Below are 23121 nucleotides of genomic sequence, written 5' to 3'. Positions count from 1 at the left end.
AAATAACTGACAACACACTATCAAGGAAAGTGATAAAATTACTCATTTTTTGAAAAGTTCATAGGGCAGTATTTTGGAATATAAAATCATATGAATGGTATTTCTCCCTTAAAAGTAAATAAGCAATTCCTATCATTCCTCTTCAGTTCTTTCTTGTCATTGAGTTATTTTTCCACTACCTAAACAAACAAACAAACAAACAAATAAAAAGGGGGGTTGAGGGATGAAAGTTATGTGGGGTAATAGGTCTTTCACCCCTTCTGTGGTCTTTGGTCAAAAGTGTGAGAGCCAATTGCCTGAACTTAATGTTTAGGATTCACACCAAGGTTTTGAATCAGAAAACCTATCAGAAGAAGTGATGGCGACCATTTGATAAAGATCCAAGGCTGCAAAAATTATATTTGAATGTGAAATGCGGACCCTCCCAGATGCCATATTGCTTCTGTTACTTGAAACAGTAGGTTGAAAAGGAAAGAAAGAAGTACCAAAACAAGATCATAAGATTGGTGTGTATTTGAAATGCTTACATAACACGTTCAAAGCAGGTTAATGAGATACGATGTGATGCTACCATAAGAAAATAAGATTTATTTTTTATTTTTTTAATGTGTATTCATTTATGAGAGAGAGAGAGAGAGCGAGCAGGTGGGGGTGGGACAAAGAGGGAGACACAGAATCTGAAGCAGGCTCTAGGCTCTGAGCTGTCAGCACAGAGCCCGACATAGGGCTCTAACTCACAAACTGAGATCATGACCTGAACCAAAGTCTGACGCTTAACCCACTGAGCCCCAGGCACCCTGAAAATTACAGGATTTCTTTAAAATGTTCATGTATTTGAACACTTAGTCCAGTAATGGGACACATGGTTAAAGTTATTTGATGTTCTTCTGCCTTCGGTTAGGTTCTCAAAAGTGAAACTTGGGATGGAAATTTGAGTGCATAGATAGGATTTATTAAGGAAGGGCTTCCCAGAGAAAGTTGTTAGGGAATGAGGAAGCAGGACAGAAAAGGGAAAAGCCAAGTAGGCACGTGCTTTCAGGAGATGTGCCAGCCAGTCAGACCCCACAGGGAGCTCTGGAGTTTAATCAGGATGGGACAAGACAGGCAGGCTTTCCCACTCTTGCACTAGTGATGGTGGCAAGGAAGAGGAGAAGGAAACTCACAGGCACTTCTGGCTGGTGACTCAAAGCAGCTCCCCTTACCTGAGGCTGTGCCCAGAAACAGAAGTCAGTCACTCTGCAGGCAGTTAGCAAAACACACAGAGGCCGGCAGTGGGGCATGCAGAAATGATTCCAGGAATCTGAGAGGGGCTGGGCAGAGCTGGCAATGTCTGGCATGACATCTGTGTTTGCCATCTTTTGATCTTGTCAGCGTATCTCCAGAGGTGATATCAAACATGTTTGAGGCCCTTCATGAAGGTGGCTTCATGCAGTTCATCCTGATGACCCCTCCTAGTCCTGACATGACAGGACCTAAGAGAACCAAGATGATCCTACCACCACATTCAGCGAAAGTGCCAACATGAAAGTAGTTTTACCCCCAAACCTTTTTTAAATTAAACTTTTTATTTTGGAAAAATTGCACATTCACATGCAGTTGTGAGAAACAATACAGGGAGATCTTTAAGCTTTATCCAGTTTGCACCAATAATAACATCTTTTTCAAAACTATAATACATTATCACAACCACGATATCCACATTGATACAGTCAAAAATCAAAAAACAATTACATCACACAAGGATTCCTCATGTTGCCCTTTTATAACCGTACCCACTTTCCTCCCCACACTTGCTCCCTCCTTAATACCTAATCTATTCTTCATTTCCATAATTTTATCATTTCAAGAAGGTTACATAAATACAGTCCTTACCTAAAGTAAGGACTATAGTATGTAACATTTTGGGATCAGCTTTTTTTGCTCTGCATAATTCTCTGGAGATTCAGCTCAGTTGTATGCATCAGCAGGTTATTCCTTTTCATTGCTGACTAGTGTTTCATGGTATGCCTGTACTACAGTTTGTTTATCCATTCACCCATTGAAGAAACATCTGGGATGTTGCCAGTTTTAGGTCATTACAAACAAAGCTACTCTAAAAATTTCTGTCCCAGTTTTTGTATAAACGTAAGTTTTCATTTTTCTCTGTGATCTAAGCCCAGCAGAATTACTGGGTCGAATGTTAGCTGCACGTTTAGTTTCTTAAATAAACTACCAAACTGCTTTCCAGAGTGGCTGTACTATTTTACATTTTCACCAGGAATGGATGTGTGACCGACTTCCTCCTCATTGAGCCAGCATTTGGTATTGTCAACATTTTTCATTTATCCATTCAGATACGTGTATAGTAATATTTAATTGTGATTTTAATTTGCATTTCCTTACTGGCTAATGATTTTTTTAATGTTTTATTATTTATTCTTGAGAGACAGAGAGACAGCGTGAATGGGGGAGGGGCAGTGAGAGGGAGACAGAATATGAAGCAGGCTCCAGGCTCCCAGCTGTCAGCACAGAGCTCAAAGTGGGGCTCAAACTCATGAACCATGAGATCATGACCCAAGCTGAAGTCGGACGCTCAAGCAACTGAGCCACCCAGGTGCCCCAATTTTTTTTAAAGTTTACCTATTTGAGAGAGAGTGTGTATGTGTGTGTGTGTGCACACGCAAGGGGAAGAGAGAAAGGGAGACAAAATCCCAAGCAAGCTCCTCTGTGCTGTCAGTGCAGAGCCTGACACAGAACTTGATCTCACGAACCGTGAGCTAATGATTTTGACCTGACTGGCTAATGATTTTGAACACATTTCATGTGCTTGCTTGCCATCTGTGTATCTTCAGTGAATTGTCTGTTCGCGTTTTTTGTCCACTTTCCAATGAGATGTTTTTACTGTTGAGTTTTGAGGGCTTTTTTTTTTTTAATACATTCTAGATACTAGCCCTCTGTCGGATAAGTGGTTTGCAAATATTTTTTCCCAGTCTATAGTTTGCCCTTTATCTTCTTTACAGAGTCTTTCACAGAATAAAAATTTATTATTTTGATAAAATACAATGTACTCATTTTTCCTTTAATGGATCATATCAAGTCTAAAAACTCTGCCTGGCCCTATATCCTAAAGATTTTCTCCTGTGCTTTTCTTTCCTAAAAGTCTCATAGTTTTACATTTGATGTTTTTTTTTTTTAATTTTTTTAACGTTTATTTATTTTTGAGACAGAGAGAGACAGAGCATGAACAGGGGAGGGGCAGAGAGAGAGGGAGACACAGAATCCGAAACAGGCTCCAGGCTCTGAGCTGTCAGCCCAGAGCCCGACGCGGGGCTCGAACTCACGGACCGCGAGATCGTGACCTGAGCTGAAGTCAGACGCCCAACCGACTGAGCCACCCAGGCGCCCCTACATTTGATGTTTAAATCCATAATCCATTTGAATTAATGTTTATGTGAAGTGTGAGATTTGTTCTCTTGCCTACAGATGTCCAATTACTTCAATACCATTTGTTGAAAAGGCTCTTTCTTCCGTTCAGTATAATGTCCCCAGCCTCCTCACTGTGGGGTCACCAGGGCTGTGGGAGTCCCTCCACTGGAGGCCACACCTCCTAAAAAGGCAGTCTTTCCACAGCTCTCTCTCTCCAGATTCTGTTACTGTGCTTTCCACTTATCCATTCGCTAGCCCCAGGGCACCTCATTCTCCCTGGTGGTTTCCCCATACTCTGCCCACACCTTTGTAAATAGTCCCTTTATTAAACTCTCCTCAAATTACCCAATTTAAGTGAGCCATCTGTTTCCGGTTAGGATCAGGATCCTGCAAATAAATTTTCCACATCCCAAACATCAGACATAAATACCGTGAATTGTCACAAAGAAATAATCATTTATTTTTTTTTGAAAAGTTGTTTACAGGTATTTTATAGGCAAATGGATTTCCACTTTAAAACAGATGAAGATAAATGTGTGTCATTAAAATAGCATGCAATCAAACATTTCTTCTGCTGTTTCATTCTGGTTTAACTGTGTCTGTGGTACTTGGTAAGTGCATTATTTGCTTATCTAACTACTATAACATTACAGTCAAACACGGATTTTCCATGTACTGGTGCCTCATGTACCAGTGCCCATGTGCTACTCACATCATTTATACTCTTGGCATCTATTTGTATCAGAAACTTTTTCTTGTGACCCAGTTAACACTCTTTTCAAACAGACTGAGACCACAACCCTGCTCTGTCTCTGAAAGGTGACTGGATCACCCATAAATTTCTATGATCTACACTCATGCTAACCCCCTTTGTGAGGATGGACAATCAAGAACCAAGGTATATGGAAAACTGATGAAAGAGACATTATTTTCTAGTTGTATAAAAGGAAACAAACCTACCTATGCAATCAGTGGCAGTAGAAGTAGAATAAAATCATAAACCTTTACAGAAAAATATTAGAGTTCAGTGCACTTGGTTTCTGATGATTTCTACCCAAAAAAATTTTCTTGTATTTTATTTAAAACTTAGCAAATATATCGCAATTACAAAGGTTAAGTTGTATCTACAGAGCCAAAATGAAGTGGGGTTAAGGCAACTGTCCAGATTACTCGGGCTAAAAAAAACACCCCAAAGTCATGGCCAAACCATTATATGCAAAGGTGACTAAAAGACTGAAGTAGTTTTCTTCTACTCCAAACAACCAAATCCACTTCTACCATCATCCTGATAGCACTCCAAAGGTTCAATGTCTTTGACTAAAGGCTTGGGGTCTCTGCTACCTAAATGTTGATTTCAGTTGTGCCATTTGTTCTGGGAGTACAGACGCAGGCTAAAGGAAAAAGCTCAAGCTTTTGTCTTAATGACACAAACTGATTATCAACACCGACCCCTAATAAATGGAAAACTTGCTTTTTATAGACTTATGTTACAGCTGAGATAGACTTCTAAATTCACCTAGCCCAATTCCCTTATTTCATAGACAAGGAAATGGGCGTCCAGATAGGTTTAGCAGCTCGCTCACAGTCACATAGAGAAAACTGTCCAGCACTTTTCTCTACACAACACTTAATTATACCCTCAGATCACCAGTGTACTTACATGTGGCAAACCCTTCCAACTGCTTCATTCAATATGTCTTCTCCCTTCTGCATTTTGTCTGATCATATCTAGAAAAGATGCTAAGGATACATGTAGATTCAGTCACAGTCAATCAAGAGGATATTTCTCCATACTTTCAAATAGAGTCAATACTTTAATAAGAATGAAACCAATTTGGATATTGAATATGAAGAACACTGGTTTGTCTGCCGTGTTTTAAATCCATGCACGCATGAGCTTCCTTTGTGGGAGGGGAAGGGGAGGGAAAGGGGGAGAACCACGATGGAATCAGAAATGACTGATAGATTTGGGTTCTTCAGCTTGCTCTGTGCTGCATACAAAGTGTCCAAATAGCAAAGACTGAGAAATACTAGGCCAAAGAATTTAGGCCCCAACCCTTGGCTAGTAAATGAGACAGGCCAATGAAACAGACCAATGCTTTCAGTGGTTTTTGTTTTGATTCCACTGGCATAGACACCATCCAAATTCAATGTCAAATTTATTTGATCATTGTAGTGAAAGTGCTACTAAACAGAAAATCTGATAAAGTCAATAACTATCCAGCAAATTGCGTCTTATTTTTGTAACAAGGAAAAACTTTTTTTTTTGGCAAATAGTTCTATAGTTATAGAATATGAAGACACTTAGAACTAATCTCCCCAATATGAAAATGTCCCCAAATTATCAAGTTGAAAGGCACATACCACTGCCCCAGCAGTTCATCCAGGTAGTCTCTAGCATGGGAAATTTTAATTGTGCTTTTAGCTTGCTATCGATGCAATATGGCCTTAAAAAGTGACATCCGTGCATATGATAATTTCTTCTCAGACGGACCAATCCTCTTCCCCTTTTCTGATTTTCACTTTCTGAAGATTGATCTGTGTTAATTCTTTATCATATAAAGGATATAGTCCATGATGCTCTTGGGAAAATGTAGTTCACAGATTGTGCTCTATTTTATCTATCAACCAAGTTTGGATTATCTTTGTATCCTAACACAAAATGAACTTTCTTGAAATATCAGTGTGATGGTACTTCCATATTGTCATTTGTTGGAATGCAGAAGTCCTGGATTATTATCTTTTCTCACTGGCTGTTTAAGGCTTACTTCACTTCCAGAAGAGATGATTGGCAAACTATTATCCATGTGGTATCTGATAAGGTGGCCAACATTATCAAACACATGATCCTTGGTCCTTACCTTGAAAAGGAAGCACAAAGTCCTTAGGTTAAATGATAATAGCTCCCCTAAAAGATGTAAACAATCAGGAGGAAAAACAGACATATCCTTGAATGAGATACTTGGGCTGAATGAAAAAAAGAAAAAAAGGAAAGGTACTTTCCAACTCTATATCCCTTAGTAAACAATTTTCTCATTCCTCATTACCTTTTTAAAGCAATTTTCTGTCCCAATCAGAAAAATGGTAAACATTTGTCACACAGTTCAAATTTACAACCAACCTGTTTGCCACGTTACTATTTGATATATTCTATCATGTCACCATTCCTATAAATATTTAACTGTATACACAAGCATGAATCCCAGGATTACAATTTTGACCCAGCAAGCAGACTGCTTCCAAAATATCTTGTGTCTGTAGGAAGCAGGCCCTTCTGGAGAAGTCCTGACTCTCCGTGGAGGCTGAACACAAATCCTGTCTCCTTTAAGAAGCCTCCTCAGACCTTCCCAATAGGTATTCTTATCTCCTTCCTGCATTCTTCATAGTAGCTGATCATAAATATTTGCTACATGGAACTTCTCGTCTGCATGCCAAAGCAACTCAGTTTCCCAATGCCTGCCTTCTCCCGAGGACTTTCCTCCCCAGTATCACTGTATCCTCACCCTGTGCATGGGCAGAAGATAATACTCTCCATCATGACTCCATGGGCCATAATATAGTTCTGTTTGGAGGGTGGCTGGGAACTGTCAGGGAGTGGGAAGGCATGAGGTCAGAGAACACCTTGTTATGTGATTCTGCTACTTCTCTACAAGGGATTTTTTATTTCTGCTTAGATATTGATTTTCAGTGTATTAAAAAAATACACACTTATTGGAATAATTGACCTCATGTGAATATGATTATGAATTAGATACTGGTAATGTATCAATGTTTAAATTTCTTGATTTTGATCACTGTACCGTCTATGTAAGAGAATATCCCTGTTCGTAGGGAATACACACTCAAGGATTAGGAGAAAAAGGGCACAACGTTTACAATTTACTTATCAAACCAAGACTTGGAAACATTTTTATATCCTTCATCTCAACCCCAACCCACGTCACATGAGCTGATCAGATCTGCCAGTCTGTGTTGTTAATTCCAGTTCACTCTGCTCTCCTCTCTTTGTTTCTCCTACCTCCATTCTGGTTCAGACTTTCACTAGTTATTACCTCAGATCCCCTAATTACATTCTTCTCTAATCAATCCTGTATACAAATGTCAAATTAATCTTCCAGTACAGGGGTGGGACACCTGCGTGGTTAGGTCAGTTAAGCCTCTGGCTCTTGGTTTCGGCTCAGGTCATGATCTCATGGTTCACAAGTTCAAACCCCACATTGAGCTCTGCGAATGATAGTCTGGAGCCTACTTAGAATCCTCTCTCTCCCTCTCTCTGCCCCTCCCACGTGTGCTCTCTCAAAATACATAAACTTAAAAAAAAAACAAAAACTTCCAGTGCAGGGATTATAAACTATCCACTCTCTAGCCAAACATACCAGGAGCTGTTTTAGTTAGCTGGGGGGGGGGGGGGGGGGGGGTGGGTTAAGGCAGAGGTGCCCAATAAAGAGTTTTTAAGTATTTTGAATCAAAAATGGGGAGATTTCCTATAAAAATTTAGTTTTGCGGTTTCTTTGGGAAAATTAAATCTGGCTACACTGGGCCCTTCCTCCAAATGGCAGCAACTGACTGAGGCTGAGTGTGACGGTCCCCCTTACACAGGACATGTGCTTCCCAGTTAGTTCATCACAGCCCACCACACTCTATGTTCATTCCACCATTCGCCCAGCTTTACGCACTTATGATACAGGCCAGGCCCTGCAAACATTTGCTGCTGTGACCCCAATCACACTTCTGTGTGTGTGTGTGTGTGTGTGTGTGGAGAGAGAGAGAGAGAGAGAGACAGAGAGAGAACAAAACCATAACATGAGATCTACCCCACGAACAAATTTTTTTAATTTTTTAAAATGTTTTATTTATTTTTGAGAGAGAGAGACACAGCATGAGCAGGGGAGGGGCAGAGAGAGAGGGAATCCGAAGCAGGCTCCAGGCTCTGAGCTGTCAGCACAAAGCCTGACGCAGGGCTCCAACTCATGAACCATGAGATCATGACGTGAGCCAAAGTTGGACACTTAATCACCCAGGGGCCCCAACTTCACGAACAAAATTTTAAGTGTACAATATAGTAAACTCTAAGCACAATGTTGTACAGCAGGTCACTAGAACTTTTTCATCTTACATGACTGAAACCTACACCCAGTAAACAACAACAACCCATTGCCTCTGCCTCACCAGGCCCTGGCAACTACCATTCTACTTTCTAAGAGTTTTCACTACCTTAGATATATCATGTAAGTGGAATCACGCATTATTTGTTGTTCAGTGACTGGCTTATTTCAATCAGAAGGATGTTCTCCAGGTTCATTCATGTTTGTAGTATGTGACAGACTCTGTCATCTTCTGTACGGCTGGATAGCATTCCATATATATAACTTGTTTCCACTTCTTGGCTATTGTGAATAATGTTGCAGTGAACATGGAGGTGCAAATGTCTCCTTAAGATCTGGATTTCAATTCTTTTGGGATAAATACCCATCCAATAAATATGGATCATATGCGAATTCCATTTTTAATTTTTTGAGGGAACTCTGTACCATTTTCTACAACAGCTACACCATTTTACATTCCCACCAATAGGACACAGAGGTTACAATTTCTGTACACCCTCAACAACACTTGCTATCTTTTTGGTTTTTTGTTTGTTTAATATTTATTTATTTATTTTATTTTTTAACGTTTACTTATTTATTTATTTATTTAGAGAGAGAGAGAGAAAGAGCATGCACATGTGTGAGTAGGGGAGGGGCAAAAAGAGAGGAAGAGAGAGAATTCCAAGCAGACTCCACATAGAGCCCGATGTGGGGCTCCATCTCATGAACCATGAGATCCTGACCTGAGCCCAAATCAAGAGCTGGACTCATAACTGACTGAGCCACCCAGGTGCTCCTGTTTGTTATTTATTATGGCCATCCTGATAGGTGTGAGGTGATATCTTACTGTGAATTTGCATTTCCCTGATGATTATTGTTGTTGAACATCTTTTCAAATACCTGCTGGCCATTTGTATGTCTTCTTTGGGAACATGACTATTCAAGTCATCTGTCCATTTTTTAATCAGATTATTTGTCTTTTTGCTACTGAGTTCAAAATTTCATTATATGTTTTGAAAATTAACCCCTTATCAGATATATGGTTTGAAAATATTTTCTCCCATTCTGATTGTTCTTCACTCTGTTGATTGTTTCCTTTGCTATGCAGGATTTTTTTAGTTGTATGTAGTCTCACTTGTCTATTTTTGCATTGTTTGTATTTTTCAGTGTTATATCCAAGAAATCATTGCCAAGAACAAAATCATGAAGTTTTTCCTTATGTTTTCTCCTAGGGGTTTTATAGTTTCAGATATTACATATAAGTCTTTTATCTATTTTGAGTTAATTTTTCTGTGTGGTATAAGATAAAGGTCCAATTTTATTCTTCTTCAGGTGGATATTGTTTTCCCAAAACCATTTGCTGAAAGAGTATTCTTTCCCCATTGTGAATTCTTGGCAACCTTTGCAAAGATCATTTGATCATACATAAATAGGTTTATCTCTGGGTTCCCTATTCTGTTCCATCTATATATCTCTCTTTACTCCAGTACTATATTGGTTTGATTACTCTAGCTTTGAAACCATAAGTGTAATGTCTCCATCTTTGTTCTTCTTTCTCAAGATTGGCTATTTCGGGTTCTCTGTGGTTCTGAGTGAATATTAAGATCATACTTCTATTTCTGTAAAAACTGCTATTAGAATTTTGATGGAAACTGCATTGAATCTGTAGATTACTTTGGGTAGTAATGACATTTTAACAACATGAAATCTTCTTATCAATGAACATGAGATGCCTTTTCATTTGTGTCTTCTTTAATTTCTCTCAGCAATGTTTTGAGGTTTTCAGTGCATAAGTCTTTTGCCTCCTTGGTTATGTTTATTCTTAAGTATTTTACTCTTTTTGATGGTATTGTAAATGAGATTATTTTCTTAATTTCCTTTTCAGAGTGTTATTATTATTTACACATGCAACTGATGTTTGTATGCTCGTTTTCTATTCTGCAATGTTGCCACACTTGTTGATTAGTCATAACAGGATTTTTGTGGAATATTTAGGATTTTCTACATATAAGATTCTATCACCTGTGAAGCAATTATTTTACTTCTTCCTTTCCAATTTGGATGCCTTTTATTTTTTTCTTCCCTAATTTCTCTGGCTAGTACTTCCAGTACTATGTTGGTTGTAGTACTTCACCACTAAAAGTGGTGAGAGGAAAAGATTTCTGTTTTTTATGTGGGGTATGATATTAGCTGTAGGCTTTACATACATGGCTTTTATTATGCTGAGGTCATTTCTTTCTACTCCTAGTTTGTTGAGTGTTGTTTTGAGTTTTTTTAATCATGAAAGGGTGTTGAATTTTATCAAATGCTTTTTGTTCATCTATTGGGATGATCATATGATTTTTATTCTTCATTTATTAATGTGGTGTGCCATATTGATTGATGTCCTTTGTTGAACCTTCCTGGCAATCCAGGGATATATCTTACTTGGTCATGATGTATGATCTTTTAGTGAACTACTGAACTTTGTTTGCTAGCATTTAGTTAAAGATTTTTATATATATGTTCATTAGGCATATTGGCCTGTTTTTTCTTGTAGTATCTTTTTCTGGTTTTGGTATATGGGTAAGGTAGGCTTCATAAAATGAGTTTGTATGTATTTTGTCCTCTTCAGTTTTGGGGGGTGGGGAAAGCTTAATAAGCATTGGCATTCATTCTTCTTTAAATGTTTGAAAGAATTTACCAGTGAAACCATCTGGTCCTGGGCTTTTTTTTTTTTAATGAACAGTTTTTGATTAGTGATTCAGTCTCCTTACTAGTAATTCATCTGTTCAGATTTTCTATTTCTTCATGAATAAATCTTGGTAGGTTGCATATTTTTTAGGAATTTATCCTTTTCTTCTGGGTTATCCAATTTGTTGGCATATAATTGTTCTTAATAATCTCTTATAATCATTTAATCTCTATGGCATCAGTTGTAATGTCTCCTCTTTCATTTCTGATTTTATTTATTTGCGTCTTCTCTCTTCTTAGCCAACCTAGCTAAAGGTTTGTCAGTTTTGTTCATCTTTTCAAAACACCAACTTGTAGTTTTGTGGATTTTTCCTATTATTTTTCTATTCTCTTTCATTTATTTCTGCTCTAATCTGAATTATTTCCTTTCTTCTGCTACTTTTGGGTTTAGTTTGTTCTTTTTGTAGTTCCTTGAGGTGTTAGAATGTTTATTAGAAAGCTTTCTTTTTTTTTTTTTTCAGTGTAGGCATTTTTCACCATCAACTTTCTTCCTATTGCTTTCACTGTGTTTCGTAGATCCAGTGTGTTTTTCATTTCCATTTGTTTTCAAATATTTTCTAATTTCCCTTTAATTTTTTCTTTGACACTGGCTGTTCAATAGTGTATTAATTCTGCATATTTGTGAATTTTCCAGTTCTCTTTCTGCCATTAACTTCTAGTTTCATTCCAGTGTGATCAGAAAAGATACTTGGTATAATGCATTCTTCTTTAATTTCCTAATGCTTGTTTTGTGACCTAACATGTGATCCATCTTAGTATTTGTGATCTAACAGGTGAATGTTCTGAGCATGCTTGAAAAGAATGTGCATTCTGCTGCTGTTGGGAGGAATGCTCTGCATATGTCTCTTAGGTCCATTTGGTCTATAGCATTGTTCAAGTACTTCTGACTGCAGGTTCTATCTATTGTCAAAAGTGGGGCACTGAAATCTCCCACTATTATTGTATTACTATTTCTCCCTTCAGTTCTGTCAACGTTTGTATCATATATTTGGGTACTCTGATGTTGAGTGCATATACATTTATAATTGTCATATCTTTCTGGTGAATTGATCTCTGCTCAGGTCATGATCTTGGGGTTCATGAGTTTGAGCCCCACGTCAGGCTCTGTGATTACAGCTCAGAGCCTGGAGCCTGCTTTGAATTCTGTGTCTCCTTCTCTTTCTGCCCCTCCCCCACTCTCTCTCTCTCTCTCTCTCTCTCTCTCTCTCTCTCTCAAAAATGAATACACATTTTAAAAATGCAAAAAATAAAATAAAGTGAGTCACTTCTAGACAGCATAGAGTTGGATCTTGCTTTATATCCATTCAGCTAGTCTATATTTTTTGACTGGGGAGCTTAATCCATTTACATTTAAACTAATTATTAATAAGGAAGGACTATTACCATTTTGTTAACTGTCTTTTGCCCAGGATTGTTTCTGTCTACAGGCATCCTCTGCCCAGCCATACATCTTTTATCGACTTAATATCATTCTTCTGCTCTGTCTGTTCCTGTTTCCTTTCCTATTCTCCAAATGTACCCCTTTAAAAAATTTTCTGTCCTTCAAGGTTCACCTTACATGTCAGACCCTGCAAGAAGCCTTTTCAGTTTGCCTCAAAGACAGTATTCCTCTATGCTGAGAAATACCATAATACCTTGGTTGAACCATTCTTATGTCATTCACACTTGTGTTATAATTATTTAAGTATCTGTTTTATGAAATTATAAGCGCCCTGAGAGCAAGGACAATGTATGTAACACTGAGCAACAGTCAACTGTGAATCTTTGTACTTCCATGTAGTAGGTATTCATTTAATTCACTAGATTGAACTGAGAAGAGTAGAAAGAGCTATCCTCTACCTGAACCTCCAGGGTGGCTCCCTCTCAAACCCCTCCACTGGCCTCTAGTTAATACTTCCTGCTCCAACTGGAGCAGTTCAAGAAAAAGGAAACCCTTAGCCTTATCATGCTTCAATATCAGGTTTGGGATCGATCATTCAGAGTAACCTTAGTTACAACAACCTGTGAAAAACATAAGAGGTCAATGATACCTTGCCTTCAGGATCCACCAGGAGAAGATGCTTTGCCTGGCCTCCCTGAAGTCCACTTAGCACATACTGACCAGGAGATGTTGCACTTTCTCGAACCAAAAAGTCCCCATCCTTTACCAAGAGGCTCTCTGCTGCCTTCCTGCTCAGCTTGCCATGGTAGCAGTCTTCATTCCGCAGCTGCTGCTTAATGTGTGGCAAAGAATGTGAGCTGGCAGGCTGGGCCGTGGCACCTGGCTGAACAGTTTCTGGTGCTTCTACAGTCAAAACACAAAGAGAGGCATCACCAAGCTACCTCCTCCTTCATTCATTCATTCATTCATTCATTCATTCAGCAAATATAACCTGAGGCCCTACTGTGTGTCATGCACTGTTTAAATAATGCTGCTTCTAGAACAAATGGAGTTTTTGTTTCTAGAACTTCCCACAGGCTTTAATTTAATGGTAGGACCAAACATTGCCTTTGGCTTCTGTTGGCAGGAAAGACTTGACCAGGTGCAGGAGTTTTCCTTTCAGATGAGAAATGGGACTGACCTGTGAGAATTGCTTTCATAACTGCAGAGAGAGGCACTCTATGTCCCAGGGGCTGTATGTTAAAGAAAAAAGAGGCTTACGCAGTACCTGGATCAAAGATAACTTTGAACACATTCCCAAACTCTTTGAAAATGCCTACGGTAACTTTGGATTATGCCCACTTTTTAGTATTTAGCTTTTTATTTTTTAAACCAAATTACTAATGTGCTTCAGAGATACCTCTGACAAAAACTTCAAAGCTATGCTGAACCTCACAGCATTCCTATTAAATGACCACTCTGGTGTTTGTGTCACTCACCTGCGTGGATAAAGCACAGTTAATCAGGTAAAATAAGGCAAAGCATCAAGGAGGCCATGGTCTGATGCAGTTCCCCAGTGTTCTGCAGAACAAATACTCTCTAGAGTTGAGGGCAGAGGGGATGAAAAGGTATATCCGGGTGGCATGTAATAGTGTTTTGATACTCATGGTAATAATAATTATTATGCAGTCCTCATTTATCATATATGATAGGCAGCACTCAGTGCTCTACACATATCTTGTTCGGTTCTCAAAACTAGACAGGCAAGGAAATGGATCTTTAAAAAGACCACATGAATTACTCAAAGTCACATTGCTAATATGTTGTAAATCTGGGGTTTGAAATGACATCTATTTGACTCCAAAGCCCAGGTTATTAATCACCACAGTCTAAAACCCTTGCCTTAAAAGTGAAAATCTTTCCATTATCAAAAGTGGTCTAGCCAACTCTACTTCTGCAGTACCTACAATGGTCCCAAGTAAAGAGCAAGCCTGGGGTGCCTGGATGACTCAGCCAGTTAAGCATCCGACTTCAGCTTAGGTCATGATCTCATGGTTTGTGGGTTTGAGCCCCCCATGGGACTCTGTGCTGACAGCTCAGAGTCTGGAGCCTGCTTCAGATTCTGTGTCTTCCTTGCTCTGCCCTTCCCCTGCTCACACTGTCTCTCTGTCTCTCTCAAAAGTAAATAAACATTAAAAAAAATACCAAGGCTATCAGGATGATATACAGCATCTCCAGAAGTAATAAAAATTCTTAGGTCTGAATCCAGGTAAAAGTTGTATGGTTTACATGGCAAATTTACTAGGAAAATAACTGCAGAAATCAGACTTTGTCTATTTAAATGCAAAGGATCTTTTGCATAGAAGCCACACTTCATCTTTATAAATGCAGAAGTGTGTTTCCATGTCCTTATGCAAGGGTCTTGCAAATGAGAAATCCTCTTAACTCTAAGTTCTACAACTTACACGTGACAATCTCATGAAGTCATTGATATAGACAACCAGTCCCTGCAGACATAACCCAATTCTCCTGTTAATATGTTATAGTTTTGTCGCTACTTAAGAACTCCTCTCTGCACAGCACGATTATGATGCAGCATTCACAAATGTGTCTTTTCGAAAATATCTTGAGTCTGTATTTAATGGCTGAAAATATTCTCCTCCACAATCAGGTCTATCCACTGTTGCCAGAAAAAGGCTGAAAAAACGTGTCCAGATTTGATAAATAATAAATGAAGTTGGCCTTAGTGCTGCTTGCTTTGAGGCATAATAGAGAACTCTGATAAGTAGTTGCATGTGTGTTTGTGTATGTGAGAGGGAAAGTGTTTGTGTGAGTGGAAGAGAGATACATGCATGCGTGTGTGGGGGCACACATCTTAATGCACGATGGCTTTCAGTTTATTCTGAGATAAGGGTGGAGAGCCTTTGGACAAGGACAAAACAAAAGAAAAACAGACATGATATCATCTTGAAAAGAGGCAACAGATCATGGGCCAGCCTGAGGATATGGACAATATTTTCCTAACACAGTTTCCCAGATTAGCACCAGAATAGCACACACTGTGCTGGGACATTTCAATCATCTAAAAATTTGCTGAAAATCTACTTTTCCTAAAACTAGAATATCTGAAAGATTTTTTTTAATTTGTTTTAATTTTAAAAGTTGTGCATGCTACTTGTTTTTAAAATCTGGGAAACACAGAGAAACAAAGAAAAATAATCACCTGTGGTCCCATCACCAAATACAACTACTCTTTAACATTGTGGCACATTACCTATTAGCAACTTCTTTCTCACATAATGTTGACTTTGAGAAAGATACTCATAATTTAAATCTAGTTATTTACATAAAATTCCCATAGAAAATTTAGTAAGTTATTGACTTGATATAATTAATAACATATTTTCTCAGAAGTAGTGAAGATCAAGGATGCAACATGATTACGGCCACTCTACATTTAAGTGAGACCTAAAAAGAAAAAAGTGATAGGAATCATAGAAGAAAGCAATCATGTCATCTTGCAGTTCCCATAGCAACTGGAAACATATTTTTCACAATCAGAAATTTGGGAAAGCCCAAGACAGATATGAATATCCACACCCATAAGTATCTGATGGGCAAAACCTCAGACAGGGAGCCTAGGGCTTAAGGAAGAGAAAAATATCTGACAAGCAAAATCAAATTAAACAATTGCACATAATCCCAGTGATAAAGAATAAGACATTTAAAGAAACCAATGTGAACTGTGAAGACAGCATACTGATGCATTCAATTTTTAAGTAGCACATGTGACTGGGTATTTCGGGGTAGAAATGATTATTATATTAACAAAGGGATGAAAAAATAGATGTCCATCAATAAGGGGATGATTATATAAACTATGATATACTCATATAATACAATACTATAAAACAATTGAAAATAACAAAGATTTGTTCATCCAACATAGGAGGACATAAATATGTAAAGCAAATATTAACAGACTTGAAGGGAGAAATAGACAGCAATACAGTAGTGGTAGGGGACTTCAATACCCATTTTCAACAATAGATAGATCATCCAGATCGAAAATCAGTAAGGAAACTTTCGACCTCAAAGTACACATTAGACCAGATTGACTCAACAGACAGTGACAGAACATTTCACCCAAAAGCAATAGACTATATACATTCTTCTCCAGTGGACATGGGACATTCTCCAGGATAGATCATATGTTAGGCCACAAATAAGTCATAATACATTTTTTAAAAATGAAATCATATCAAGCATCTTTTCTGACCACACTGATATGAGAAATCAATTACAAGAAAACTAGGTAATTCACAAATATGTGGAGATTAAACAGCATGTCACTAAACAACAAACGGGTCAAAGAATAAATAAAAAAGTAAATCATAAAATATCCTGAGACAAATGAAAATGAAAAAAACCTATGAGATCCTAGCAGAGGCAGTTTTAAGAGGGAAGTTCATAGCAATTAATACCTCCATTAAGAAAACAGGGGTACCTGCGTGCTCAGTCAATTAAGCACAGAATTCTTGATTTGGGCTCAGGTCATGACCTCACAGGTTCCTGAGATTGAGCCCCAAGTCTGGCTCTGTGCAGACAATGCGAAGCCTGCTTAGGATTCTCTCTTTCTTCTCTCTCCCTCTCTCTCTGCCCTCCCCTGCCACTTGCGTGCATGCACATGTGCTCTCTCTCTCTTTCTCTTTCTCTTAAAATAAATAAACTTAAAGGGGTGCCTGGGTGACCCAGTTGGTTAAGTGTCCGACTCTTGATTTCAGCCCAGGTCATGATCTCACAGTTCATGAGTTTGAGCCCCAAGTTGGACTCCGCACTGACAGTGTGGAGCCTGCTCAGGATTCTCTCTCTTCCTCTCTCTCTCTCTGCCCATCCCCTACTTGCACATACTCTCTCTCAAAATAAACTTAAAAAAAATTAGATAGTATCAATACTAGTAATTCCCTTCTGCCAAGTTTGGTGAAAATAAAGATTGTGTTGAGCTTTTCCTACACAGTGTGATAGGATTAATTGGGGAGCCCAGAAGGCATGCTTGGGAGATACTACACTCATGCCTCAAGATTTGTTTTTGTTTGTTTTATTTTGTTTTACTGAACTAATCAGTAAGCTTTTGACTGGAAAAGGGAAGCTAAGTATGCCTAAGTAAGGAAAGAAATATCAGGAAACATTAAGGAGGAAAGGTTAAAAAGTATATTTCAGATATTTTGCAGAAATTTATGTATAAGGTTATCCCTACTCTATCTTATTTCATTTTATTAAATCAACATTATTTATACTTTTAGAGTTGGAATTAATTTTTTTGGAGAGAAAAATTGCATCAGGGGGGCCAGGAGGGCTATGGTACACTATATCCTAATAGGAAATAAAGACTGAAGAAGTACCTGAAGCCTTTATTTAAACATGTTCCCTCCAAGTCCGGGAGAGGCAAAAGGATGACAAAAAGGCTGAAATCAGTAAAAATGCATTTTGACATTAAAATTTTGGACAAAGCTGGCCTTATTTACTTTCAACTAATGACAGGAATGTTAATATACATTGATTTTACTTTTTCATATTATTGAGTTGTCCATGACAAAAGACAAAGGTTCTTTGTTTACATTATAAAGATTTTTTCCTGCTATGCTGTGCCTTTTATTCCCATGATGTATTCATTCCATAACTGGAAGCCTGTTTCTCCCACTCCCTTTCACCCATTTTGCCCAACTCTCTTCTCACATCCCCTCTGGCAACCATCAGTTTGCTCTCTGTATTTATAGGTCTGATTCTGCTTTTTGTTTCTTTATTCATTTCCTTTCCTTATAGAGCCCACATATGAGTGAAATCATATAGTGCTTGTCTTTTTCAGTCTGACTTATTTCTGACTTAGCATAATACCCTCTAGGTCTGTCCATGTTGTTGCAAATGGCATGATCTCATCCTTTTTTATGGCTGAAAAACATTCCATTACACCACACACACACACACACACACACACACACACACACACACACCTCTTTATCCATTCCTTTATTGAAGGACACTAAGTTGCTTCCATATCTTGACTGAGTTATAAAGATTTTTAACATTAAAGATTTGCTTATAAGGGAACTGCAGTTATGAATCAATGAATATCCCAGATCCCCTAACTCAGGCCACCCACTAAGTGAGTTTTCTTTTTTTTTTTTAACTTTCTTTATTTTGAGCCTCAAAAAATTAAAAATAGATCTACCCTATGACCCAGCAATAGCACTGCTAGGAATTTACCCAAGGGATACAGGAGTGCTGATGCATGGGTGCACTTGTACCCCAATGTTTATAGCAGCACTCTCAACAATAGCCAAATTATGAAAAGAGCCTAAATGTCCATCAACTGATGAATGGATAAAGAAATTGTGGTTTATATACACAATGGAATACTATGTGGCAATGAGAAAGAATGAAATATGGCCCTTTGTAGCAATGTGGATGGAACTGGAGAGTGTGATGCTAAGTGAAATAAGCCATACAGAGAAAGACAGATACCATATGTTTTCACTCTTATGTGGATCCTGAGAAACTTAACAGAAATCCATGGAGGAGGGGAAGGAAAAAAAAAAAAAAAGAGGTTAGAGTGGGAGAGAGCCAAAGCATAAGAGACTCTTAAAAACTGAGAACAAACTGAGGGTTGATGGGGGGTGGGAGGGAGGGGAGGGTGGGTGATGGGTACTGAGGAGGGCACCTTTTGGGATGAGCACTGGGTGTTGTATGGAAACCAATTTGACAATAAATTTCATATTTAAAAGAGAGAGAGAGAGAGAGACAGAGAGCATGAGTCAGAGAGGGGCAGAGAAAGAGGGGGAGATACAGAGAATCCCAAGCAGGCTCCATGCTGTCAGCACAAAGCCTGATGGGGGGCTCGAACTCACGAAATGTGAGATCATGACTTGAGCCAAAGTCGGATGCGTAACTGACTGAGCCACCCAGGTGCCCCTAAATGAGTTTTCTAATAATACACTGTTGCTTTGAAAAGTCCATGAAATGGAAGCCATCAAGCATATACTCTTATCAAGTTAGTTTTAATACCTGAGGTCCAGAAACTTTTTTCAAAAAACTACCTCCCCTAACAAATATTACCTTATCCATACCGGTCACTGTACAATGGACTGTTAAATCCACTGCAGAAATCTGAACTGATTGCATATTCCATCATCCATCATACAAAATGTATCACCCAGATGGCTCTTCAATGAATGACAGGTGCCCCAGGTGTCATCAGCCAGCCTCCAGCTGACCGCCCCTTGAGGGTCTGCCTCACCTTCAGGGAGCTGCCTTTTGCCCAAAGGCTTGCCCTCCCTCGTGTGGCCTACACCCACAGACTGAAATAAATGGGATAAAAGGCCCAGCCCTTTGGCGCAATGTGGCACAGCCCTGACGCGCCCCCTATTCTCCCTGTAGGGTTGGCTGAGGCTCCGTCAGGGCTACACAGTGACTCTGCTTCTCCATCTGCCCGAGCCTGCTTCTTCCCCCTCCCTTCCCGATAGTGATCCCAACAAGTACCCTGCATGCCAAAGCTCCATCTCAGTGTTTGCTTCCAGAGAACCCAACCAGGTTGTTTAGGTGCCAAGACTGATCACAGAGAGCTTGCAAGAAGATGGCTCACTTGTCACCTGGCTGGCAATGAGGACGTCTGTTTCTTGGTCTAGGAGTTAAGGTGGTCTGGTGAAGTCCCGGCTCAGCAAAATCTCCTTCTAAACTTCATCTTGTTACTGCTCACACTAGCTGGAAAGTTGTCTTTGGCCTTTTGGAGAGACTTCCTGGGCTAGCAAAAGGACTTTCCAAAGGACTGGTTCTCCATCTTTGGAGTGAACCAAATGTGGTTCACCCAAATTTGAACCCAACACACTTTAATATTTTATAAAAAGCATTATTTATTTATTTATTTTTTAGTTGATCGTAGGCTTTTGGTTTGTTTTGCTTTTATTTATTTATGTTACTGTGTACGCATTTACCCCTGGAAGCAATTTAGCAGGAAAATGATATCTGTCTTATTGCATTTAACTCACAGTATATGGCTGAAGAAAGAAGCCATCTTATTTTAGTGTTCCATAGATGACTTACCAAGGAGTTTCGAAATGAATAAAATTAAAACCATCACTCAACAGAGCCAAATAATGGTCCTGTTCCTCACACAAGCCCACAAATTCAAAATTATCTCCTGGCTTTGACCATCCTTCCTTCAGCAAGAGCACACAGCCAAAACCAAAAGTTGGGACCCAGTTTAAAGTATTTGAAAAGATTATTCAACATCAAAGACCCCAAACCTTGAAATCCATAATATCTCCCAAATTAACTGTGGTACAAGATTGAGGTAAGAAAGAATCCTTTTTGCTCCCTGAAAATGAGACCAAGGAAATAGTCTTCCTGAAAATGAGAGCCAGTATAGTGAGATGAATAGTGGCCCCCCCCAAAATGATACATTCAGATCCTGATCCCCAGTCCCTGTGAATGTGGCCTAATTTGGGGAAAGGGTTTTTGCAGATGTAATTAAGTTAAGGATTGCAAGATGGGATCTTCCTGGCTTTAGGGCTCACCTAGAAGAGAAAGGGATTGTCCTAGAAGAGACAGGAGAGAAAGGTTTGAGAATGGAGGTGAAGGCCATGTGAAGACTGAGGCAGAGAACTGATGTGTCCACAAGCCAAGGAACACCAAGAATTGCCAGCCATCGGCAGAAGCTAGGAGAGAGGCATGGAGTGGATCCTCCTCCAGAGCCTCCAGAAGGAACCACCCCAGCTGACATCTTATTGAGGACCTCTGGCCTCCAGAACTGTGAGAGAATAAATTTTCACTGCTTTAAGACACTCAGTTTGTGGTGATTTGTTACAGCAGCCACAGGAAACTAATACAGATGGCGAACAGCTACTTACTCTGACGGTGCCACGGGCTCCCCAGGGAGTGAGCTGAGCTTTGATTTGGGGAAGAGCCAAGTGTACTTTGAAGACCCTGTGTATTTATGTAGCAGGGGTCATTGAGGAAATCCACTCGACACGTGTGCTTCATCAATGAGGCATCTCGTTGGCACTGCCCTCCTCTCTCCTGTGCGTTACCTGTAGTGATTAGTTAATGATCAATGGATCACGTTTTTACTTTGTAAACAACACGTAAAATTGTGTTTGAGTCTAGAATTGATAGGAAGGGAAAAGCCACCCTCATCCTATACAGATTTGAATACTGACCTCTAGATTTGACCTGTAAAAACAAGGTAAGCACCAGGATTTGAAGGAAAGCACCATCTCTTTGGCCTCCCAGGCCTTCCCTCCCCATCCCTCTGCTGACCCACCGCTTCAACACCAGACAGGAAACAAATCAGGAAGACCCAGGAGAGGAACAGCCAGAGAAAAAAGGGAGCCAGCTGTCTAGCAAACAGCACAAACCGCACACAACACTGCTCAAGGCCGCAGTCCAGGAACCAAGAAAACACATGTGCCATACAGAACTTGAATATCTATTATTTAAACTGCTTTTCAAAATAAGATAAAAAGAGAGAGGGAGGCAAACCACAAAACACTCTTAAATACAGAGAAGAAACTAAGGGTTGCTGGAGGAGAGGTGGGTGTGGGGAGGGGCTAAATGGGGGCTGGACATTAAGGAGGGCACTGGTTGGGATGAGCACTGGGTGTTGTATGTAAGTGAAGAATCATTGGTTCTACTCCTGAAATCATTATTACACTATATGTTAACTAGCTTGGATTTAAATAAAATTTAAAAAATAAAAAATAAATAAGTAAATAAACTGCTTTTCAAAAAAGTCATTACATAATTATTAAGAATGGAAAGTCTGTCTCTCCCTATGCCCAAAGTTTTGTTTTGCCAAGCTCAGCCTTGAACCAACTGTTGACATTTATTCTGGCACTTAATGGAAAGAAGAACTCACCCCTCAGGATATCTCCTTTTTCCCCTCCTCTTCCATTCTATTCCATATACTGTGGCCAAAATGATCTTTTTACAACTGAAAACCTGATAATATTTTTCAGCGGTTAAAAAACCCCTTACCTGCTTCCCATTGCTCTTTGGATACAGATCAAACTCTCCAACAAGCCCCAAGCCCTGGTCCTGGCTACCCAGCTTCCCTTGCACCCCCGTGCTCCTCAGTCACACTGACCTTCCTGGAGGCTAATCTCCACCTTAAGGCCATCTTCTCTGATTGACATGCTTTTCCCTCACCATTCTCCATCACCCTCACCCTTCAGGTACCAGTTTAAACATCTCTTTCTCAACAGAGCTTTCTCTGACCTTCTCAGACTAGATTAAGTCTCTCTGATTTCCTAGAAGTATGTTCACCTTTGAAGGCCATATCACAAGAGCAAATAATTCTATTATGTCATTTTGTTTAATACCTGTACTACATCTAGACTGCGTGTTCCATGAAGACAGAGATCCTGCCTCCTAACACATGCTTGCCACATATGACAAAAAATAGTTACTGAATGGACGGTGCTAATGCACCGTATTTCAGTACCTGGTGCATGAAGTATTTTGTACCATCCAGATGGTTCTGTC

At 39.3% G+C, this 23121-nt stretch overlaps 1 protein-coding gene across 2 annotated transcripts in view; it reads right to left on the bottom strand.

The window, feature by feature from the left end:
* Positions 1-3403: 3403 nt before the first annotated feature.
* SHC4 (SHC adaptor protein 4) overlaps positions 3404-23121 on the bottom strand; it is a 128259-nt gene continuing 108541 nt past the window's right edge. Inside the window, exons 10-12 of one of the 2 annotated variants that reach the window (XM_015063445.3) lie at positions 21489-21668; positions 13256-13509; positions 3404-6266 (exon numbers count right to left, since the gene is read on the bottom strand). In XM_015063445.3, the coding sequence (XP_014918931.3) occupies positions 6111-6266; positions 13256-13509; positions 21489-21668 (590 nt within the window). In that variant the 3' untranslated portion in view covers positions 3404-6110. The other variant, XM_053224047.1, reaches the window with a different exon arrangement.

The sequence above is a fragment of the Acinonyx jubatus genome, chromosome B3 (assembly GCF_027475565.1).
Source record: "Acinonyx jubatus isolate Ajub_Pintada_27869175 chromosome B3, VMU_Ajub_asm_v1.0, whole genome shotgun sequence".
NCBI lineage: Eukaryota > Metazoa > Chordata > Mammalia > Carnivora > Felidae > Acinonyx > Acinonyx jubatus.
This window is presented reverse-complemented; position numbering and strand designations above follow the sequence as displayed.